The 24212-nt window shown below is 40.9% G+C and overlaps 1 protein-coding gene across 3 annotated transcripts; it reads right to left on the bottom strand.

The window, feature by feature from the left end:
• Window positions 1-1128: 1128 nt before the first annotated feature.
• PTGFR (prostaglandin F receptor) lies at window positions 1129-23243 on the bottom strand. 3 transcript variants are annotated; one of them, XM_056355442.1, is made up of 3 exons: window positions 23136-23243; window positions 21206-22053; window positions 1129-3352 (listed from the first exon to the last, which is right to left on the bottom strand). In XM_056355442.1, the coding sequence occupies exons 2-3, from the start codon at window positions 21992-21994 to the stop codon at window positions 3047-3049; spliced, it is 1095 nt and encodes a 364-aa protein (XP_056211417.1). In that variant the 5' UTR covers window positions 21995-22053; window positions 23136-23243; the 3' UTR covers window positions 1129-3046. The 3 variants fall into 3 exon arrangements, with proteins under 3 accessions (XP_056211417.1, XP_056211416.1, XP_056211418.1); XM_056355441.1 differs by lacking the exon at window positions 23136-23243 and adding an exon at window positions 22699-22873; XM_056355443.1 differs by lacking the exon at window positions 23136-23243 and adding an exon at window positions 22699-22873 and having other exon boundaries at window positions 21527-22053.
• Window positions 23244-24212: the final 969 nt, after the last annotated feature.

Below are 24212 nucleotides of genomic sequence, written 5' to 3'. Positions count from 1 at the left end.
ACATCAGACCAATAAAAACACTTATGTACAAATATCAGAAATAAACACAGAAGGTGGACACTTTGCCTCAAGATTTAAATCAAAAGACCTTGAACCTTGCTCTCCATCTTTGTATCTAGGTAAGAAACCACAAATATTTTCCTAATCCCCATGATGAATGACTCGCTAGGGAGGCTTTCCTTGCTTCAGGAGGTTGATTCAGGCTGGGCTAGAACCTTGGTTTAAGATAATGTGCTTCCTTACATAGCCTGCCACTGTTTAAGATCCCAATTAGATTAAATATTCTCCCATCCTGAGGATTCCTTGGTTATTAGTCAGAAATGAGATTCACTTTCTTCCCACCAGAACACTTACTGCCCCTGCCTGCTCTGGAGACACTAATTACTGCCTAGTAGTAAATAGGCAGCTCATGACTGCTCACATCATTAGCCAACCTCTAAAAAGATCATCAGCCCATTGCTAAGCAGACTGCCCTTTTTTCCTTGCCTGGGCAATACTCAGATCCTAGTGTGAAGCTGTCCCATTTTTTATTATTATTATTATTATTATTATCTCATATTCCATAAAACCTATCATTCGCTAATCATACAACACAGCCTGTTGCTGGCTCTCCTGTGAGATGAAACACAGTGATAATCGAGTCAGTTTCAGCGGTAACAGATCCTTGGGTGACTATCCTGAGCTGCCTCTGCAGGCTACCACATCCCTAGACAAACCAAAACATTAACAGCAAAACTCACATTTTTTCCAGGATTCATAGTGTAGGTGAGACTAATCAGAGTCTGTGTAACATGTTGGCAGATATTTGGATAAAAACACTTTGATCCCAAACACCATCCTCCCCCAGTTCCACTTTTATTTACATTTTCTAAGCATGGATCATCAGGACTTGACCTTGTCTGCATTAGACCTCCGGCTGTACTGGGCTGCTCATGTGACAATGAAGTGCACGAACACTGGCACCTCCTATCTGAATTCTCCCTGTCCTGCTCTCTGCCTTCACAACTGATAACACACGTGTGAATGGCAGTGGCTGGCTTGAGTCCAGCATGAGGTTTTTTGTCATAAGGGTTATTTTTAACAACTTCAAGTAGCTTTTGTTACACAGAAATATCATAGCACTCAAGATACAGTTTGATAACTTTAATAAGGCTTTGCAATTTACAGTCAATATGTATTAGTACACAAAATATAAGAAATCACATATACATATAAACTTCTGTCTGTTTGTTTTACAAGTCAACCAGTACGAACTACACAAGCTACATTTATTCACATAACAAAATAGAACATTGATGAGCTTCACTCACGATCAAATTTCTCAACAATTTACAGACAAATATTTTTGCAGCTGCAGAAACAACAATCTTCCATAAAGAACGAATAATTTATGTCAACAGATACACTGGCATTGTATTCCATGAAATGAAAGACCCAAACTGAGCACTGACTGAAAGCTTCCAGATTTCAGCAGAACCCACCTGAAGCAACAGTGCGGAGCTTATACCAGCCTCAACTCTGTCCACGGTTTATCAGCTTTCTGACTGAGAAAATAAATCACACACAGAAATTCTTTAGGGTAAATGAAGCCATTTCATTTCATTACAGGGTTATTTAACCCATTTATTTTTCAACCTTTTTAAAACAAAAAGGAAATAGCTTTTAAAACAATAAAACCAAAGATTTAAACCTTTGGGGGTTTTATTTTCTGACTTAAACTATTCTCACATACAACGTGAACTTGCAGCTTGTGAATAGTTTTGGTCCCTCAGACTATCTTCTTGGTGAATCAGTTTTTAACTACTTTGACCAAATATACCAACAATTCACTAATGTAGTTATTTGAAGTAGGTAAAAATAACATAGACATTTCTATCTTACAACGATCCCTTTGCTACAAAGTCTGTGATACCCTCCTTCTTGCTTCTGAACAGTATACAGTCACAAAAAACAAAGTTTCTTTTAGCAGCATTAAAGGGGCTCTGTAGAGTCCTGGAAAATTTCTGATACCATCAAATATACTGAATGTCCTCAGCTTTTCAGACATGGACCCTGCAAAAACCAAGGGGCAGTTTGCTTTCAGAAATAAAACCACACTGCCAGTGCAGCTCCCTGCAGAGATGCTCAGTTGGTCACACACATTTTTCATGAGACATGTATGACCTTTAACAAATGAAGCAGATGTACCCCATGAGCATTTCAGTATATGCATCAGTGGAATGATTCAGATTTCCTTCGATCTAGGGGCAAAAAAACCCCAAACTATTCCTCTTAGAGACTCACCACAGATTTATGCCTGTTAGCTGCAACAAAATTTGTTGAAAGGACTAGAAACTCACCAATAGATCTGAAAATGTAACCGAAAGCAAGCTGAACTGATCTGCTTCTGTGTTTTTACAGGAAACCTCATGTTTTGTCAGTGATTTGAAAGGAACGCTTACACTGATGAAGTTTCAGCTCTCCCAAAAATTCATGGAACAGTAAATGATTAAGAGGTCAAGTCAATGAACCAAGCAAACTGGATCACTTCATAAGCTGGGCACAAGCAAAATGTCTTTTATATACCCAACTGGAAAAATCAGTGCCTAGAAGCAAGGAATACCCTTATGGAAAGGATGGTGGACCTTATTCTAGGAAGCAGTGACTCTGCAAAGGATCTGGGGTTATCACTAGTACAGAAAATCTACCCCTTTTAAAAATCACCTTGGAGATCACTTTTGCACTTGTACGTGTTCTTAAGAAGCCTGCTAAGGTAAAGGATTTGGTGGGGACTATTACAAAGAACCCTGTTCACTTTATTACCTGGAAGGGAGAAATACAGGATGATTTGTCATCATACTACCAGTTTTGGAGGGGATGTATTCCAAAGGGAATTAAAACATTCAAGTGCATCTTTTGGAGTAGCAATATCAAACTGGTAGGCAATAAGAACAAACCACTCACAATTTAAAACAAATGCCAAACCACTGAGCCTTGGAATTAATTTCAAGGTACTGCCCGTGTATGAGCGTTGCCTCCATCATCTCTTCATACACTGTGTTTAACTTTATTGCCCTGTAGAGCTGAGCGGCTGTAGGTTTATTTGTTTGGAACTTACTGGTGACTCAGATATTGCTGCAACCTTCAAAGAATTCTTGATGGAGCTGAGTTCCCACATGTGTAAGTTTACGATGTGCATGCCACAACATCCCCTTGTGATCTTGTACAGGTTTTTAAGTACAGCTTTCCGGAGAAGGATGTACACCCAGGGATCTAAAATCTGATTCCATGTTGCCATTCGGAGAGCAAAAAGTATTGTTTCACAGGTCTCCTTTGAACGACTCTCATTTATCCCAATTCTGGCCATTGTCAACTGAAAATGGAAGATTTTAAAATTATACATTGAAAAAATACACCAAGAGAGCATGTAAATGAGTGAAATCATTTCAACATTATCTCTAATCTCTATACCTTCACAGCATCAATGTATCCTAATTGAAAAGTAAATAATTTCAGGCATATAACATTTATAATCCTAGGAATCCTCTAAAGTGTTACATAGGACATACATGTGTCTCTGCTGAATTACGGAACAAGCAGAGGATGGCAACCAGGCAGAGAATACCCTCTGAAACCAGGGACTGATTTGAGCAAGGAATAAAAACTTACACAGAATTTGAGCTAATAAAACATGCCAAGACTGTTCCAGGGATGGATTCTTTCAAGGATAGAGGCCAGAACACTTTTATAAAAGGTATTTATTTTTTCACGTTTTCCAAATTAAAGTCTGTATAACAAATACAGCACCTTGATTTCATCAAGAAGCTTCACATGTTTTAAGCTGCAACAGAACACAATTTATTGACACTAGAAGTTTAGAAGTTTCTAGGAAAATTTAAGCCATGATGACATAGGACACAGATACCCTTCTTCTTGCCAGTGGAGACACAGAGAGTTTCATTCACCTGTGGAGGTGCTACACATGGAGAGAACTCCACCAGCAACAACACTGCCAGAGCTATGGTTTCACATGGGTGGAGGCATTAGTCTTCCAGTCTAGCTCAGAGCAGGACTGCTTCTGGCAGAGGATACCCAAGAGCTACACAGCCCAGAAAGTTGTGGCAGCCCCCTGCCAGCTTTGCAGAGCTCCAACCTAGGCTCAGAAACACCAGCCCTAGTGAAACACACTGCTGGGGCTCCTGCCCTGCAGAGCGCTCCTTTACAGGCTTTCTGCCACTGATGTTTTGTAACCTGCGTTCCTGTGTGAAGAAAGCCTGACTTGGCAAAGCCAGGAATCTGCCAGAGGACAGTAAATTCTCTCTCTCTATTATTAATGTTACAAGTACATGAAGACTTTTTTGGTAGAAAGATGAAACACTGTAAGGCTTTCATTTCCAAAGCCTTTGAAGCAATACAGTTATTTAACTAGAAAACGGGATATTTTACAACTGATGCTATGAGCACACTGATTTATTGGGCAATGACCCTACCTCTCATTGCCCAATAAATCAGTGTGCTCATAGTACCAGTTTGTCTGAGTGCAGAGGGTTGTATTTTCACAAAGATGCAGTGTAAAAAAATCATTATTTAGTTTAGGTAAAAACCTAAACTAAATAATAATAATGAATGAAGAGCGAAAACTACCACTCAAGATTCCAGAAAACCTATTTTACTCCTTTTAAAATGCTTCTCTGTATTCATAGGCCCTATCTATAGTTTGCAGGTCACCACATCTGAGTATAAACTTGAGTGGAACAGAGTGAATGCATAAAAGGAGACTCTACTGGCTTGATCAAGCATTTGATCACTTGATATGGGAGCAGCGAAGAGAGCCCCTAGGAACATTCCTAAGGATGCTGGTAAGACTGGCAGAAGCACAGCTGGGAACCGGTGCAAGGAGGAGGAATGTCTGAGCATGGAGCCAACACAAACACTTATAAGTCAGTTCCCTGAATCTGCTTTTCACCCTATAACCACTGGGCACATTCCTCTTCGACATCAGCAGCCCACCCAAACTTGGACAATTCCTTTGGGTCCTGCACGGGATGTTTTCTCAGGACAGTCTTATATTTCATTTATTAGAGGTCCAATACCACAAGCCAAATTCTGACCGATTAATCCTTACTCATGCAAGTAGGACCGAGCAGTAAATGACAGCACAACAGAGCTCACAGAGCAATGTCCTTTTCCAATATACTGTATGCTTGACCTAATACAGATATATAGCTTCCCAATCTGCTTCTTAATGTACTTCAAAATACTGTTCATTGTTCTTCTCTCCCACTCTGCAAAGTTAATAAATGCCAAATCCAATGCAACTTCGTGCCCAGAAGAGGAAGCAGTAGATGTCTTCTAGGAAAAGTAGCTCCATCCAGATTTGTAAAACTATTATTTTCTCACGTTACCTAGCAAACTTGTGCAAGTCCCTTCCATTTAGTAGTAATCACCTCTAAGTGAATCCATTTGTTTGCTGTTCAACTTGCTGGCTCAACATAAAGTACCTCTGATTTGATTATGGATTTACATAAAGTAAATCAGGACAACAAAGAAATTTGATGCATAATTTTATGGATTCTGATACTTGGAGAAGCTGCAACTGGAACACTTAAGTTACCTCTTCTGAATACTAGATGCATAAAAAATAATATATCTGAACTCACAAGTAGCAAGTAGAGCTTATGTACATAGCTAAATGCTTAAGCAACTCAGCTGTGAATCCCTGTATTGGAAATAATGAAGATAAAATCTACATTATCTACAAATTTTGTTTCATAAAATGAGAATCTTCTAGACATATGACATATTACTTGGGAGTGTTATGCATAAATTAAAAAATGTTTCCTCTCTTGTGTCCCTAAAACCAACATAAAATGATATCTCAACTTTCTGAAGTTCTGAGTGGCTGAGATTTCTGAAGCTCAGTCCAACTCCAAGCACGAGCATTTTTATGCTAAAACGCCTGTGGCAGAGCATTGGGAGTGACAGACATGTTACCTACCATTGCATTGCCTCTCAGTATGAAGTGAGAGAGCTTCTCACTCCTCTAAAGAGCCTGCACTGTACTGGGAGCTCTTCCACGTCTGAGAAAACACGTAAGAAAACTGCACGTAACTGAAGCCAACTGCATACAAAGACAGGACAAAAAGTAGGCCATATCCTGGCTACTGGAGCCTTTCCAAAGTCATTTGATGATTTCTAGAACAAGACCCTAAATCCCAGCTGAAGAGGGGTAGAATGGAGTGAGACCAATATAAATTATTATTTCTATCACACGTTCATGGTCATTTTTTTTTTAAAATTAGTATTTTTAAAATACTAATCAAAAGTCAGGTTGAAATCGTATATGACAAAGAGGCCTAATATGCTACCAGCTGTTTAATAAAGGATTCTATTGAAGCAAAACATGCAGCTAGTCTGTATTTTCTGCCTAGGTGTGAGAAAGTCTTATCACTGAACTGGCACCAGCTCAGAAACTCCAGCCAGAGCTTACTGCAGCACTAAGCTGATTTCTGAGAGCAGGACCTCCTCTGCAGATGCAGAAAGGACACTTCTTTTCCTCTTATTTGACTAATACTGTTCAATAATTAGTTCAAAGTCAAGAAACTAATTCAAAGACTGACTTTTCCTTCCTTGTAGGTCTATCAGATTAGTATGACGAAGGAATTCTGTCCTCTGTAGCCAGCAGTACATGGGGAAGCAGGAAGAGGCAATAACATTGCCTCACTATCTAGTTGCTTTTGATCCCCACAACTGAATGTAATATTTGTGCAGATTCAGCAATATGACTCAAAAAATTAACCCCCAGCTGGTAAATAAACATAACTCATGACTAACATATTTAGAAGTGTAAAAATTAGGTAGCATTTTGCTGAGTTATACAATGTTTATGGGGACACAGTTGTACGTCTCCCTGGTTTGTAAAAAAATGGAAGTATCACATTATGTAACCAATACAATTCAAACTTCCTTTAGGAAAGTAATTAAAAAAACATAACTAAGTTACTTTTTAAACCAAGGCTTCCTTCTTCTGAGATAAAAAGCTATTCTGACTCATATTAGCCTTTGATAGTTTAAGGAAAGACCTGAGAATTCCCTGTCCCTAAGAATAAATACAGAGGAAACAAATCTGTGTCACATAAGGACTTGACCCAATACGTAAAACTTCTCCATCCTTTTTATTCCATCAATTTTAGGCTTCCCTAAAACCAAAGCTCACTTCGCAACATCCAGAAAGTCTGACAGAAAAGTTTTAAAATAATTTTGAAATCGTCGACTTTACAATTCTGCATCTAGCTGATAGCTTCAGAGAATTGCCATTTCCCTTAGGGACAAAGCTCAGTGCAACGAACTGAAAAAAATTGCTCCAAAGCTTCACACCACTCTCCAAATATAAACAGCATGACTGTAATTTCCATTCCAATTGGATCTCAATTATATGAGAACAATTAATAAGCTAAATGGCAGTGCTGCTTGGTCACATTCCTGTTAGTACTCAAGGACAGCCAGTCAAAACAAGCAGCAGGCTTTACAGCTAGTTAGGAAATAAGACAAACTGTAATGCTACTTTGATGCATTTCAGCACACAGGCTTTAAATCTGGGTTCTATCCTTGACTTCAGGAAACTGGATAAAAACTAGTCACCAAGAGACTGATATGGAAAGCAGAGCAGACAAATATCAGAAATTCTCTTCCTCTGTAGCTCAGCCTTCAGGCTACACTTTGCTGTGGGAACCTTGCAGACCCTCCCAAACCTCATCCTCTTCCTTTTGATTTCATTACAAGCAGTTCTGAGAACCTCCATTAATGGAAGAAAGTCCATGATTGCTTCGGTATTTGCAGAGTACTTCTATTCTGCCACTGATGCTTATGTCAAGTCCAGAGGTGCATATCCCCTTCTCCTAAACCACACAGGACTCAAGGTCGTATTCTACTGATTATGTCCCACTCCATGGAAATAAAAAATACATAATTATTTTGAATCTCCAGAAGGTTTTGGAACTTCCATTATACATCCTACAAAGAAGCTGCAGTCTGTTGTAGGCAAGAGCTGATAGAAGATGATACTTTGTAGTGCTCTATAAACAAAACTTTAAGAAAAAAGTCAACAAAAGAGAGGGAGAGAGAAATCAAAATACATCTTCAAATTTTATGTACCATTTTATATCTCCTAAGAACACATTAGAAAAGAAACACTGACAGCAAATAGCCTGTATCATTGCTATATAGATACTGCGGTATATAAACCAAGCATTCATTGCAACAAAGCTGAGCATGCTTCATTTAATTTTTTTATGTGGTTCTATATAAGTCAATTTAAAAGCAAGGGCTTCCAAGAAAAATGTGCAGTGCACAGTGCACCACTTCTGCCATTAAAATGTTAGTACACACACTGTACTACTTATGCCACATAACGCTTTTTATGTTATAGATCTGCAACACGTTTTTCCCCCGTTTTCCTTTCCCTTTTTAAAAGAAAAACATGAACCATACCTTCAACTTTTATACACCAGATGATCATTTGGCCTAGCAAGTAAATTTTAACTGAGCATAGGGTTTTATAAAAAATGTGTATTTAAAAAGGAATTGGAGGAGACAAAATGCATTTCCTCCACATTACAGTCCACAGAGTATTTCTAAGGGGATGCATAATACTTCCACGTGTGAAGTTTTGCAGATCAGCTAGACAAGTAGCAGCAAAATAAGGGAATCCTCTTTTCTCTCATGTATAATTCTGTGAAAAAAAATAATAATGCCACTAAAAAGTAACAATGGATCCACTGGCTCACTATTCAGTTAGGGGGAAATCTGTGTCTACCTCCCAAAATCAAGTTCTAGTCCAAAAAAGGTATCAAAGGGTGGTAACTACTGCCTGCCATGATATGCATCCTTAAACATGCAAGTTTACTTACTACCCTGTTGAAAGCAGCTACTCTGAGAAAGACCTTTCCACTATCAGAGTTGCAGTCTCTCTTAGGAAACATAGAACCCAAATGAGAAACAGCTCCTTAAAATGAAACTGTATAAACCTTTCAGAGGTATTGTAAAGCTAAAGGCACTCAGAGCTCAGAGGCGTTCCCAAAGCACTACTGCTGTGATAATAGTCAAAAAGGTACAGACAAAACAGGAAAACACAACATTTTCCACAAAGCAAAGCAGAACAGTTTCCAGTATTCCTTTCTCAGACATAGCTGATTTTGTGACCAGGCAATTTCTTGCCAGCTGATGATGCTGTTTCATGAACATGGTACCATTCAGGACACCCGCCTTTCCTCAGGCTGGCAAGATCAAAGCTGTGAAACAGTATGTCCCAGTACCCTTCCGAACTGGTAGGGCAGATGTCACACCAACTGAATGCCAAAGAAAGGAGTGCAGCGTAGCAGCAAATATACGTCACTGCAGTCATGACATCAAATTAAGGCTCTGTGGGTTTTTGGCACTCACAGCTCAGCTCTGTCTGACCTCACCACGTGATCCCTCCTCGCTGGGGCTGTTCAGTTCTTCTGAGCTTTCCTCACTCCTCGTGCAGGCTCAGGTCTGCAGAGGACTCAGTCTATTGCACTCCATTACCGTGCCATCAGAGTCAACTGTGACGTTTTCACCATCTGTGTTTTTACAGCTTTATGCAAAATATTTACGGATGGCAACACACTTTCTAAACAAACATTTGGAAATGTCATTTGAAATGAGGCTTTAATGTATGCAAGAATTTGTCAAAATTACTGAAAAAAAATGTAAAGTGCCACAACATTATGCTATTTATATTTTATTAACTGCCTTTGGCATTATCATGCTTTATATAAGGCAGCAAAGCAATTATGAAGCAAGCCTCATAAACAGAAGGATTTTTTTGTGCACATAAACTCACAAATATTGACTGAAAGTGAAGTTTTATTTTCCGTGAGCTTTCCCCTTAGACACTACCTATTTGCATCTCCTTTGCAGTAACATAAATTCAGGTTGGGCTTGAATGAAGCATTCCAGGTCACCTCTGTTTCACTGACTGAATCCTGGTATTTCTATCTTGGATTGACAAGTCTTTTTTTGCTCTCTCCTTTCCTCCCCCTCAAAATTAGAAATAATTTGTTTCAACTAGCTGGCAATGTAATTACTCTCACAGGTTAATTAACTCATTTGAAAGGAAAGCAGAACGGATATGGACAGAGAAGATTTTAGCATTGAAAACAGTAGATGAATCACTTCATAATGAAAAGACATAGTGTCCATACCAAAGTCAAATAAACAACCTGTTTCCTGAGCTACGTGTTTTAAAGTTACAAGAAAGCCTGCTTCCATGGAGCGAGGAATGTATTGCTACCTAACAACAAAGCCTGTAAAAAAAATCTCTTGCACAAAAAAAATAATTTTACAGATAGAATTAAATTATTATTTACTCAGCAAATGCTGAGATAAACTTTACAGGACAACTGCTAGACTTCTTCGGACCAGAAAACCATAGAGGATTTCTAATAGTGCATAACAAGGACCATCCTGAGAAACACAAACACATCAAGTAAGTATTTAGAAATGTAAGTACTATATGTATGCAGGATCCATTTAATCTCTTCCATTAGGGTCAGTTGGGTAAAGCTTCAAAACCTGGAAATGGCCTATTTACTTCTCTTATTGCTTTGCTTTTTCAGGTTTTCACCCTCATCTGGAAAACAATTACATTTTTATTGGTTAAATAAATGTTCTCATTGATTTAGGAGCAACAGAACTTCTCTCACTAACACCCTACAAATACCAAAGAAAGAATCACAAACACATAATATCGGGGAAGAAGAGAAATGTCTGAATATGGGGGAGGGGGGGGGGGGGGATGCCGGAAAGAAAGAAACAATATACAGACCATCTGGAGGAAAATGGAGCTGCAAAGGTCCATAATTACAGAATGAATTCAGCATTTACTGTTATGCACAGGATCAAATCAAAAGCTTAGATGTGAACTGTCTTTCCAAACATCACCACGTTCATGCTGCTTCATTACTAAAGTCATCCTCCACTGTATTTACATGTCCGAGGAGAGATAGAATATAGATTCAGCAACCAGAGGCAAATCTTCCACTTAATCTTTGACAGCAAGAAAACGCTCTTCTACAGGGCATGCAGGATCTGTCAGTTCTTACCTGGTCATTTTTTTAATTCTCAGATTTTTCACTTCTGTCTAAGAATCCAAGAATTAGGCTGAATTCTCTAATGGTTCCTTGGACAGGTCACTCCCTGATTTCAGAGGAATGGCACATACATGCAGGGTTTCAGGGCAAATACCACCAAATCCAGAGATATCCATACAAGATATCATAACAAGCATTAAAAGAAGGGAGGAAAATTTCACAGAGAGTCAGTCATGATATACAGTTGCCTTTTCACCTCTTCTAGAGTTCAGGAAAGCAGATGGCTTTGATGTGTGACCAAGTCTGCAAGACCTCAGCTAACAACAGGCCTAAAAAAAGTAAGGAGCCTACTCTACTGTCTATCAATGGAGTCAGACCTTCAGTTTAATTATCTGAGAAATCATTGTGTTTATTACTTGGGTGTAGGGGAAAATAAGGAGGGGGGGGAAAATATATATATTCATTTGTAGTTATATTTTACATATGTTTACTATGTACAGAACACAGACACTAGAGGGAAATACATCTTTTCAAAGATAGATTGGAGTCACAGTCACCTAATGACTTGGTGCTATCTGATTTGCAGTATTTATAATCTGGCTGAGGCAAAGAAAGATGTGATGTGTTCCTTTACAAAAAAAACAAGACACCTTTATTTTATATATCGTTCTGGAGAAATACCAAGGCTAATGAGTTAGCAATGTATTTACCAAGTTGGAATATATAATTTGCAATTACTTTTTTCTTTAATGTTGGCAAATGAATTAAAATGGATGGCTGTGCACCTGGATCACTTTTTAGGTCGAGGAGGGAAGAGAAAAATAAAACTCCCTTTAAGAGTGATGTATTTCTCAACTTCTGCAAATGCAGGGTCCTGGTAAAAAGTGTATTCAGTTTTATTTCCAACTCACTAATGAACTGTAATTCCTAAACCAAATTGCTACCACTTACATGGATCATCTTCTTCCTGCATCACCTTGTTTTAACACCTTTCCATGCAGTGAGGCTGACGGGAACACAGCTGGCCAGATCCTCCAGCCAGCACAAGTCTTCCTCCCCCATGTCCTGATGTTGGCCATAACATGGGTGACAAGGTTGCTCATGAGCAGACTCACTACATCCTTTACATCCTCCCTCGCTCCTATAACTTCGGGGTGGCTGTGCAGCCCATGCCCAGCTTACGCTGGTTTCAAGCCACCTGAGGCAGCTGGCAGCACACAGGTCCAGGACAGCAAGTAGGGGACCAGCCGGAGATCAGTCGTTAACTTCTGCTTCTCCAATGACAAAGTAATCTTTGGTTTCTGTGAGTTTAGTATTGAGGTTTAGTTGCCTTTAAAATGTCAGTTCATGACATCCCTTACACAAAGACTCATTTTCAGCCTTCTTTGGGAAATCATGCAGAAATACAACTCCAAAGCCATTCAAACCCTCCCTTTCACACATGTCCTCAAATGTCTTCACACAACTTATTAAAAAGAGGACCTTAGAGCAAGCTTACGAGCTCCTCTCCACTCCCTTCTCTCTCTGGAATAGGTAAGAGCAATCCTTCATCAAGAGACAGTATATTCCTATAACGCGGCTCTGGTTCATTCAGCTACTCAGCTATTTCATCTCATCCAACACGAGAATGGATCCGAGGAATGAGTGGCAGTTACTAAAACTTTACTGTAACTCCTGGTGTAAAACCTTTCTATTTCTAAAAGCACATTCTCAGAACCCACAACGGGCTCATACTCCTGTTCTGCTGGGCACTGCACATGCACACAGCAAACAGGCACCTTTCTTCCTCAGGGAGCTTGTAACCCGAATTGCAATTGAGCAATTTCTGAACACTTTAATCTAACATTTAAAATGTAAAATTTAAGCCTTAAAAGCACATGAAATAAGAATTATTGCTCTGTTTTAAATCTAAACAGCATTTTTCCCCAGAAGAGGAACCCAATATTGCACTCTTTCAGACATGAACTGATCCTACACTACTACTGAGACACGTAACTTCTACTAGAAAGCATTTACAATCACCATGCAAAACTTAAGATTGTAAATCAACACCATAATAAATATCTCACAGGACATATGAATGTATATCACACCCTGATGTCTGTCATGTTAAACCTGGTGAGGATGAAGAACTTCTTAAGAGCTATTCCAAGTGAAACTTTCAGCAACAAGTTTACTATTTAAAGTCTTTAGATAGTCAGGAAAGAGAGCTTTCCTAAAATAACCATCCAAAAATGGCTATGCCATGTATAACACTTTCCAGAAATGGTTATGCAGTGTACGATATTTTCAAGCAAGAAAGGCCTGGATAAGGGTAATATCTAAGAAACTGGAAAAATTCTCTTCTATCAAACAAAACTGGAATACATGTCAAATTGAATTACTTTTTAATATCAGGCACAAAATCCAAAAACTTTATCAATTAAATAAATAAGGGGAGGTTATGAATGGCAAATTTACTAGGCTGAAGTTTTCCGAACTTGATTTTTTGAGATAGCAACTTCAAAATTGAAATCAAAATTTTCTGTGAAAGTCGCTGACATCTATTTGGAACAAAATATTGTGTTTCAATTTATAGATATTTATGGTAATGTACATTTTTAAAATATATTAATAGTTATTAAGAATAATTATTATATTAATATATTATCAGTTTTGTGTGGTATCTATCATTAATGTATTGATATTATAAATATTAGCATATTAATATATACTAATTATTATAGTTAATTATAATAAGCAGTAAGCAGTTCTAAAAGAAAAACAGGATGACATTGTTTTGAAAATTTCCTCACGTGACTGGAAACCTGCCTTCCCTACTTTTACTCTCCAAAACAAACCAATCTCATTGCATTCTGATGGCACTGCATTTTCAGAAAAAGGCTTTACGTAAGTTTTTCCAAACAGTACAAGTAAATATAGAGAACAAAAACTATAATTATGCTTCCCCAAAAGCCTCCAGTAAAGGACAATCTGTCAATCTCAGCTCTTCTTCCTTCCCTGGTTCACATTGTTACTGCAGGGAAATATGCTGACCACTGTTCATCTCTTCTCCAGAACTTCTTTCTTGCTGAGGGACTACCTCAGCTGCTCAGCTCCCTGACTTCTGTGAGAGGGTGGTAAACACTTAAATTACAAATACAGCCACAATCAACAGTGTTTCTAAGCACTCTATGATAAACTACACCCTGGCCAACACTTAAAAACATTTTTTTAAAATGATTCATATTTCTCAGAAAGGCTAAGGCCTGTAAGATCTCCACAAACTGTAAAAGATGAAAATAGGAACAGACCAATTCTGAACATTGAAACAGTACCTTTGAAATTCAGTATCATTTTAGGTGGGTATACTCTACAGTGAAGCTCATTCCATTTCCCATCTAACCCAGCAGAAATTTGCCACCTGTGCCTCTTAAGAATCCAAAAGAAAAGAAAGATGTCTACAGCCAATACTAAAAAAAAAAAAAAAAAAAAAAAAAAAAAAAAGGCATGAACATCTTACCCTTATTCCACAGGAAACTAGGCTAAAAAGACACTGCTGTCTTGAGACTAACAAAAACTTCAGACGAAATGAGTGTTCTCTTTCCTCTTAATCCCTAAAATCAGCTGTTGATTCCAAAATATCTTTTGGGCCATAATATTAGGAACAACACTAACGCTTCAGCAATTTAACCTTGAAGATCAGAAGCTCATTCAGAGGAACCCAAGCAACAACAGTAATTGCATTTGCACAGTGCTAACAGATATATTGAGGAACTCGGCACACAACTAAAAGGCCATGATACAACGGAAAGGGAGAGCCCTCTTTGTAGTGTAGCTTTAAAGACAAGCCAACCCATAGGAGGTGGGTTTTTTCTCTTTCCAGAGGAACTCAGGGAGCATTTTATTCTGTCAAACAACCACTCCTGATCTGACCCCTGCCAGGCCTCGCTGTGTCAGAAGAGAAATAACCACCCGCAGTCAACAACAACTGTTACAGCACTGACGCCTCAGACTAGAGATAGAGATATCTATGTGGCAGGCTTTCCACTAGCAAAAAGCTTTTTCCTTTCCCTGTAAAACTGGTTCCTTTATTAACACATGGCAGAAGTGGGCTCCTGAGAGGGGTTTGCATCCACCTGGCCCGAGAGGCAGTGGCAGCATGCCGTGGGTGCTGCCGGGGGCCCTGCAGCAGACTGCCTCCCCCAGGCCCCACCACCCAGGCCCAGCTCAAACTTGTCTTTACGTGTCAACAGACAACCCTTCTAGCAAAACAAGGCAGGAATCCAATGACCAAAGCCAGCAGAAGCATAGTGATTATCCTTGATTATCTTTAAAATCTGCATCTTGAAAGACAGTGTGTTTTTCCCTTGTGCAAGTAACTTTTCCAACAGCACTGAAAGCTGCAAGGTTAGCTAAACGTGTTTATAAGAGTATCTCTTTCAGGCTTTGGAAACAGATGACTGAAAATTGAAAGCCTGCTTTATACTTTTTCAAAAGGAAAGATCACTCTCGCTGTTGACAGTGCCTACGCAGGCACAACACGCTGCGGAGCTCACGGAGGCCACAGCTGTGGCCAGCACTGTAGTTTGCGGGTGTGAGAGAACAGGCTCTGCCCGGCAGCCACCCCTGACAGACACGGCCACCACGGCCTCACCGGGAAAGCGTGGACCTGCGTCTCAGGATGTCTGGTGCCTGTTTCTTCTCAGCTGTGTTTTCTGGTTATGAAATCACCAGTCACGAGAGCACAAGAGAAGGGACAAATCTGTAAGTAGCTATTGAGTTGCAGGGACAATACAGCCAGTAGTATTTGAAGGCATACAAACAGCACTAATAAAGCAACAAGCTCATATACATGATTCTCGTTGCACATATAAGATAGTATAAAAGAAATTTAAGCTGCCAGCTAATTAAAGAATACAGACAACAGGAACGGAGGGAGATGCTTCAAGGGTAACATGAGTATGAACACCTGGCAAGGTGTCACTGCACATGTATGTACATAACTACATATACAAAACCACTAAAATGAGATGCATAGAGGATTGCCTTGCACAGCAAAATACCTTATGTTGTATGCGACTACATGGCCTAGAATTTCGTTTAGTGTAAAACCCACAACCCACTGACCTCGTTCAGCATAGCCTTTGGAAACAGATGACTGAAAATTGAATTGTGAGCCTGTCTCAGCACCTGCATACCTGGTGGAGCAACCAGGGCGGGCTGGGCTAAGGCTATTCCACCGAGAGCCTCCCTGATAGTGCACTGCTGCTCCCCTCACCTCCTCCGGCAGCATATTCACTGAAAGGACCACTCAGACCAGCTCCAGCAGCTTCTAGGTTGCATTGATTCAGCAAACGGTAAGCTAAATGCTGCCCTGGGTGCACGAAAACCAACCATCAAGCCTCGCTGCATGAGATAATCTGAGGACAAGAACAAGTCAGAACGAGTTCAGAGAGACACAATTAGCATAACAAATTGGAACAGGAAGAAGTGACATGAGAAGAGACTGCTAGAAATTAATCTAGCCAGTAAAAAGGCAACTGAATAAGAGCTGATTTAATGACATGAAATAAACAGCTGAGATCTTTCAGGAGTGGCTATTTTCTGCAGTAGAGGGGAGGTAAAACTGGAAGGAAAGTAATCAGATAACTGCATGGAAAAAGATCTTAACAAGAATAATTTGAATGTAAAAATATTTTTCTCAGGCTAAGACTGTATTCCACAAATGAAAAAGATTAGATGTTTCTTCATATCATAATTTGTTCCCATAGATAAATTCACTCTGAAATAAACCCCTCCTGTCCATAACTACCAGGAGTTCACTTTGCTACTCCAAAACAAACTAAAATATGTTTATCGCTTGAGCCCTGCAGAATTTGACATACTGAAGTCAGAACCCACTCATACGAACAAAGTTCCAAAACCATGCCATTTCATGACAGGCCAGATGCCAAGTCACAGCCAAAAAACAGCTTTATATAACAATCTTATTTCTTCAGACATGCTTGTCACAAAATGCTCCAGCCCAATTATTTGCTTTGGGAATTCAACCCCTAGGGACCAAATTTATCCAACAAAACTTGCATATCCCTAGCAAAGAGCTAAGTCTCCAGCAAGGATGAAAAAAGATGACTTGATGTTACTATCTTCAGAACGTATTTTCCTGGAATTACCCATCACAAAGCAAAATTATTTGGACTGCCAGAACAAATGTGCCCCTGCAAATCATTGACTACACAGATTACCGGAAAACCCATTAATTTCACTTGTTGCTTTTTTTGCAGATTCCCTCCTCTCAGCTCCTCAAAAGGAGATAAATGTTCCCCCATAAGGGAAGATGCAGGGATCACCCCTCATTCTGGTAATTTATTAAGGAAAGATACTCACACAATGGCAGAAAATTTGAAAAAGCTGTTCATTTCTGACAAAGAGATGAAATGGAGCTTCAGGAAAGAAATCAGAAGGAAGCAAAGAAAATCAGAAGGAAGCAAAGAAAATCAGAAGGAAGCAAAGAAAATCAGAAGGAAGCAAAGAAAATCAGAAGGAAGCAAAGAAAATCAGAAGGAAGCAAAGAAAATCAGAAGGAAGCAAAGAAAATCAGAAGGAAGCAAAGAAAATCAGAAGGAAGCAAAGAAAATCAGAAGGAAGCAAAGAAAATCAGAAGGAAGCAAAGAAAATCAGAAGGAAGCAAAGAAAATCAGAAGGAAGCAAAGAAAATCAGAAGGAAGTTCCTGTCCAACAGCCCCAGGCAGAGCTCCACATGAGCCAGGCATGGGCTCTGCTTCTGAAAAAAATCCAGGAGTCTTAAAATAGAGGTGGTGATGGATTATAATATTATATATTATTATATGTAATATTAAATGTTAGAGATATATATACATTTACACACATATATAAAGGCACCAAAACAAGTTCACTACCACTGAGCAGGTGCAGAAGTCAAGTTCAGTTCCACACTAGACACCATAAAGGACGACCCAGGGTCTTGTGCCTCTAATGTCATCTAAAGGGGATTTTGCACAGGACAGTGACTGAATATAACTCCACTTGGAAAAAAAAACAGAAATAAGTAAAACTTAATAGTGAAATAAATCTGCGGTTGGATTACAGTATTGGGTAGACTTGATTTTGGTAGCCATGTATATATGACAACTGAGGTAACACAAGACTAGATTAAAAAACAGAAGAAAAATAAAGAAAGTAATCCCCCCATCAGATGGAGAAACACAGCAAATAAATCCAAATTCTTGTATCTGCAAACCACATGTGGCATAAATGGCATCGCTTTCCTCTGCTTTCTTTTGCAAAGGTTTGTTTGGTTTCTAATTAGTTTGGTTTATATCAAGGCAATTCCCTCTTGCACAACATTTTGGTTTGTGTACTCTTTGGGACAGAGAACATGGGTGAAACTCACAATTCAAAGACAGACACTGACTACTAGTTTTAGCTTTGCGACAAAATTAAACAAGCACATGATTGCAAAACAACCATGTATTTAGCTACTTTGCCAAATAATTTCACCTATGAACATCTGCTCGCGTATTTCAGGAAATACTTGGTGTTTTGGTGTATGCTGATATGTTATAGAATGTAAACGATTCGTTCCACAAATTAAAAGCCCTGAGCTTTCAGCTAAATTGGACAAGTAGATTTGGATTGGCACTTCATTATAAATCATACACCTTGATAAACTCTGGATGTCTTTACTGTAACAGTCTAGCAGTACGTTCCTCACAAAGCTTTATTCCACTGCGTCTGCATGCTTCACGGCAGTCCAACAAAGCTTGCTAAATTAACACTGCACTCATAATTCTGTTTGTATTCATTGAACAGATGTGATCAAAACAAAGATTGGGTAACTCAGAGAATTAACTTTGATGTAAACTCTATTATCCTAATAGCTAAGAAAGGTAATACTAATATCTACCAAGGACCCCATCCTATTGCATTTCCCAGACTATCAAACTCTCTGGCTAAAGGACTAATTGTTCACTTCGTTGAAACAATGTTTCAAGAACTAAATCCTACCTTACACTAAACTTTTTTTTTTTTAACTTCTTGTTTATAATATAAATTTATCCGTATTGCAGAACTATTTTCCATACTGCCAGGCTAATTTTGGTGATAGCTTGGCTCATGTAATTTCAAAAGAGATCCATAAGTTAAGTGTCCTAAGCCCAGAACACACAGAGAGCACAGGCAGATTTGCCACCCAATGAATCGGAATTGTTTGTGTATCACCTTCCTCTGCAACACAGTCCCAAAAACTGTCAAATACAAAATTAAGCAAGAATTCACTGGTTTGTATCACCAGCTGATGGAGATGCCAAACTCTGAAAAGGCTCTGAAAAAAAGAAATTGCTGCTGGAATAATAATTTATCATCAATTACAACTTAGATGAAGTTTAATGAAACCAGAGTGCTACTTTTGTATTTAAGATTGTCAATTTTTAAGATTATGTTCTCATAATTAATGAAAATTGAAAGGCACAACAAAACTACCAACACTGAAAACAGTTGCAGTTGCAATTTTGTGTTCCTTTGTATGTTGAATATATGAAGTGTCTTTCGAATTAAAAAAGTCTATAGCTATTTTTAACACTTAAAGGCTTTTTAAAAATCAGATTAATTCCAACCTTTAAGGACAGTTGTTTTATCTGAAAATAAATGTCACCATAGGACAACATACTGTTTTTCATTAAAAGCAAAACCATCATTTGGGTGGCTTTTCTTGAAAACCATTCCGTGGCTTGCCCCAGACAACTTTCAGAAGGTGTCTGAAAGCAACTGGAAGTTGACTACGGAAGCTTGCTATATTGTTCTGATGACTTTGTTTATGCTCTGTGCACTACAGCCGTGACACTTGACAAAAGCCAACATGAATTTATGCTATGCTGCAGAGCAAGCCTAGAAAAATTCTCTGCATGTTGAACAAAAGTGCAAGATGTTTTGTGCATTTCAGTGATGCAGAGATTTATATCCAGACTCTCTCCTTGAAGTCTGCGGTACTAGATTAATTACATGCTACCTGCCAGATACATCCAACGCTGCAGCTAGGCGAATATTAGTATCTAATGTAGAACTACTTCAGGTAACTCCATATGCCTATACCATAGGCAGTGAGTTGATGAGCTATAGCTGGATTTGAATCAGATCTCAGAATTAAACTTCTATATTTGCAAGCCTAAACCAAAATTGCTCCTCATTCACATCAGCGAAAAACTACAGGACCTTGTTTCTAGGAAGCAAATTAAGATTTCATATTATTTGTGACTTAAGCTCTCTCACCCTAGTAAAAAAATAATTTCTCTTCAGTAAGGTTTATTACAGTAAAGAGTCACAGCATCCACTTTATAATGCCATCATACAACAGGAGCCATCAAATTCTTTTCCATATCACAATCCCGCTTCCTTTGACGCTGCCCACTGCCAGAGCACACACCAACATGAGCTACACTTACCGCTTTGGAAGTCACAGCGGTTTCCAGCAGGCAGTCCTAAGTTAGAGCTGGCACAGCTGAGAAAGGGAGCTGATTGCACAGGGCAGCTTTGCTAGTCATCTGTCCAGATTACAAACCGAGCTTGTCTAGGTCTAAACCAAATTTTTATTTTAATCCACTGCCGACCACTGTTTTTTAACACAAGGATTTTTATGTTCCTAACTGTCACCTTAAGTAACACAGTTCACAAGCAGCAGTAAACTGTAATAAATAACAAGAAACAAACTACCATAAATGAAAAATTGTATGAACCACAGTACAGACTAAACAGACTTGCCCCTCCGAGATTTCACTGAATTTTTGGACAAGCTCAATATTTGCTCTGATTCATTCTAGCCACCATTCTGCTACCAGTGTCTGCTTCACATCATGGGAAATACAGTCCTCACAGTCCCTATATCTTTAGCTTACTCAATGTATTTTGCTTAGGCTCAGAAATAGAGAATAATTACCATTTTTGTTACAGATGCATAGGTACATACATTATGGGCTTTATGCTGTGAAATTAGTACACTGAAGAGTGGATACAGCTGTTATAACAACTAAAGCACCTTAAAACCTGGAGATAAAAAAGTATAACTTTTATACAGTGATGTGCATTAAAAATTGGCAAACACATTAGGCTCTTACCAGGAATGGACTCCAGCAAATGCAAGAAACACACATTATAGCCAAGAGCTGAATGATCATTTCAAAATGATGAGATCTGCCTTGTCTTTGTTGACTTTTAAATTTGACTCTTAAGAGCGTAATTCCTGTGACAGCATTGCACAAGAATGAAATAGCAAGGGCCAGTAACCCAAGGCAAGAAAAAAGTAAGAGATAAAATCTGTCTTCCCAGTCCTCAACATGTTCTGTTTTATAGAAGCACCAGGTCCTTGATGCTTGAATTTGATAGGCTCTAAACCTAAGAACAGGCAGCAAAGCTATAAGAACAGCAAACAGACATACCATAGTCAACATCATTTTCACATGTTTAGAAGTCATTTTTGTAGAGTGAAATATTGGCTTAGTGACTCCAATGCAGCGTTCAACAGCCATCACGCTGCCCAGGAAGAGTGGGCACAAACCAAAGAAAACCATGCAGATGCCAAAAACACTGCAAAGAATGTTGGACTGGTTAAATCGAATCCAGTCTTTGTCCGATGCATACACAAACACTGCAATGGCTCCATTGATGAGGTGGCCGAAGAGATCTGTGACAACCAAACCACTAGCAAGAAGCAAAAAGGAGGCTTTTGATTTCTGCCTAAATCTCTGATACGCCTTCAGGAGAATCACTATTGCAAGACTGTTGGACAAAATTCCCACTGTCATGAAGATTATTGAAAAGAAAACCGAAATCTTCTTCTCCGTGTGGCAGGTAGTGTTTTTCAAGATTTCAAATCCAGCCAGCCCCGGTGATTTTGAACTGTTCATGGTTAGGAAAGGAGAGGCAGCCCTCAAAACATTTCAGCAGTCTTGCAATCAAAAGGCATCTGCAGTATTAAAAACACACATACACACACTGTAAAAGGCATACAACTGTTCAAATGGCATTTGAAGCAGAAATTCCATAATATTAGTCTGTGGCACAAATCTAATTTTCCGGTTTTCTGAGTGATACGATATGGCATCATATTTTAAGTGCATCAGTCACAGGATAAAACAATTATCCGCATGCATTATACAGTGCAAATATAGCATACAGCATCTTTATAATCTCTGCACACGTAAGATATACGAAATAACGCATAAAATATATAACGCTCACGTACATACCATCAGAGAAACCATACAAAACACTCCAATGGTTAAACTATGTATGTAATCAAATGTTTTTGCAACATGCTCCTAGAATGAAAGTATTTATCAGCCCAGCCACAGGCAAAAGTCAAATACTCAAGCTGGAATATTTTGAGAGGATAATTACACTCTACCTCCCCTCCCACTGTTAAGCGTTATTTTCAAAACAATGTCCTAACATCTTCCAAGTAATTCTCCTCTCACAACTCAATGTTTTAAAGCTTTAACCTAACCAGCACTGAAGCCTCCAGCTCCCCAGCTCCCTCACTGAAGCACAAACTCGTATTCAGACACTCCCTTGCCCCGAAGCCCACCCCGCCAGCGGCTCCACGCGTTACCCCCGACTCTGCTCCCGGGACATTCCTGCCGGCAAAACTTCGCGAGCAGCGAAAGGCGCCGGCGGCCGCGGCGCACGCTACACCGCGGCGCTCCGGTCCTTGCGTTACTGAGCCAGAGCCGAAACCGGGCACGCCGGGGCCAGGGCTCTCCCCGCCGCTCAGGACCGCTAACCGGGAGCGCACTGCCGCCCGACGGCGTCCCCGCTCCGGGACCGGGCCAGCGCGCCCGCACGTGGGCAGCGCCCCGCAGCCCCCGGTGCCGCCGGCAGCGCCCTTATGTGCGCGTGGTGCCGCCGCCGGGGGCGGGGCGAGCCCGCCGCGCCGGGCACAAGTGCCACCCGCCGCCGGTAGCGGCCCCGGCCCGCCCGGCGTCCCTGTGCCGTCGCGCCCCGCAGCGCTCCCGCCGCTCGGCCCCGCCGTCGCGCCCCGCTCCTTACCGGCCTGGGTGCCGGCCGCCGCCGCCCACCTCCGCCTCGCTCCGCGGCGCCGGGATGAGGCGCGGCGGCGCAGCGCGGTGCCCCGCCGCCCGCCACCGCCGCCCGCCCAGAGCCGCCCGCCTCCTGACCGCCCTCCGCCTTCCCGACCGCCCTCCCTCGCCGACCGCCACCCCCGGCCCGGGCCCGGCCACCCCGCGGCCCCGTCTGCCCGGGAGCGCCGCGCCGTGCCGTGCCGTGCCGTGCCGTGCCGTGCCGTCGCGGCGCGGGGGTGGCTGCTGACCCCCGGCGGGGGACGGGGCGGGTGCGCCCGGGCTGCGGTACCTGCGCCCCCAGCGCCCCCAGCCCCAGAGCCCCTTCGCCCGGCCCTTCTGGAGGGGGCTGCGGGCAGCCCCGGGGGTGCCCCCGAGCTCGGGCCGCCCCCGCCGCAGGAGCTCGTCCCTCGCACACCGGCGTGGAGCCTCCTGCCGTGCCGTGCCGGGGCGCCAGGCTGCCGTGTCACTTCACAGCCCCAGGCGACAGCGGCACCCCAGCCAGGCAGGGTGAGCTCACGCCCACGGTGCTGCAGCCACAGCAGCGGCAAGTCACAGGGCAACCAAGAGCCCACACCTGTCCTCAGGTGCAGGCAACCAAGAGCCCCTTCCCCTCTGCCCAGCCACCCTCTCCACCAGCAGCGGGGAGCTCGGGGGGAGGCAGCCCCCAAAAACACTGCCATGGGGCACACACCCCATGCGCCTACCAGACCGTGCCGAGGTGACTGTGCTCCTTGAACCGTTTCTCCATGGGAGCAATATAACGAGAACTCGGCCTGACGAGGAGTTAATGATACTACACTTAAGAGTGGGGATCCAAAGGTTCTTCATCTCCTATCCCATGCTCAGGCTGCTACAACTTGAAGCTACAGATAACTTTTAAGTTCTGTCATCCATCACTGTCCAGGACTACCAAGCAGGCCTGAATGGGAATTTTTGTCAAATACTCTTACTACAGAAATAAGCCAAAATATAAAATCAAACTGTAAAATATCACAGGATCTGTCATGGGCAAGGACAGTGGAGAACTTGTATTTGTTCCCATTGA

The sequence above is a fragment of the Falco biarmicus genome, chromosome 11 (assembly GCF_023638135.1).
Source record: "Falco biarmicus isolate bFalBia1 chromosome 11, bFalBia1.pri, whole genome shotgun sequence".
NCBI lineage: Eukaryota > Metazoa > Chordata > Aves > Falconiformes > Falconidae > Falco > Falco biarmicus.
The sequence above is the reverse complement of the archived record's forward strand: the minus strand, read 5'-3'. Positions and strand labels throughout refer to the sequence as shown.

Coding starts and splice junctions, on each gene's coding strand:
- PTGFR (XM_056355442.1), bottom strand. CDS start 21,994: ATGAACAGTTCAAAATCACCGGGGCTGGCTGGATTTGAAATCTTGAAA. Junction 3,353..21,205: donor TTTGCTGGAGTCCATTCCTG/GTAAGAGCCTAA, acceptor TTCCATTTTCAG/TTGACAATGGCCAGAATTGG.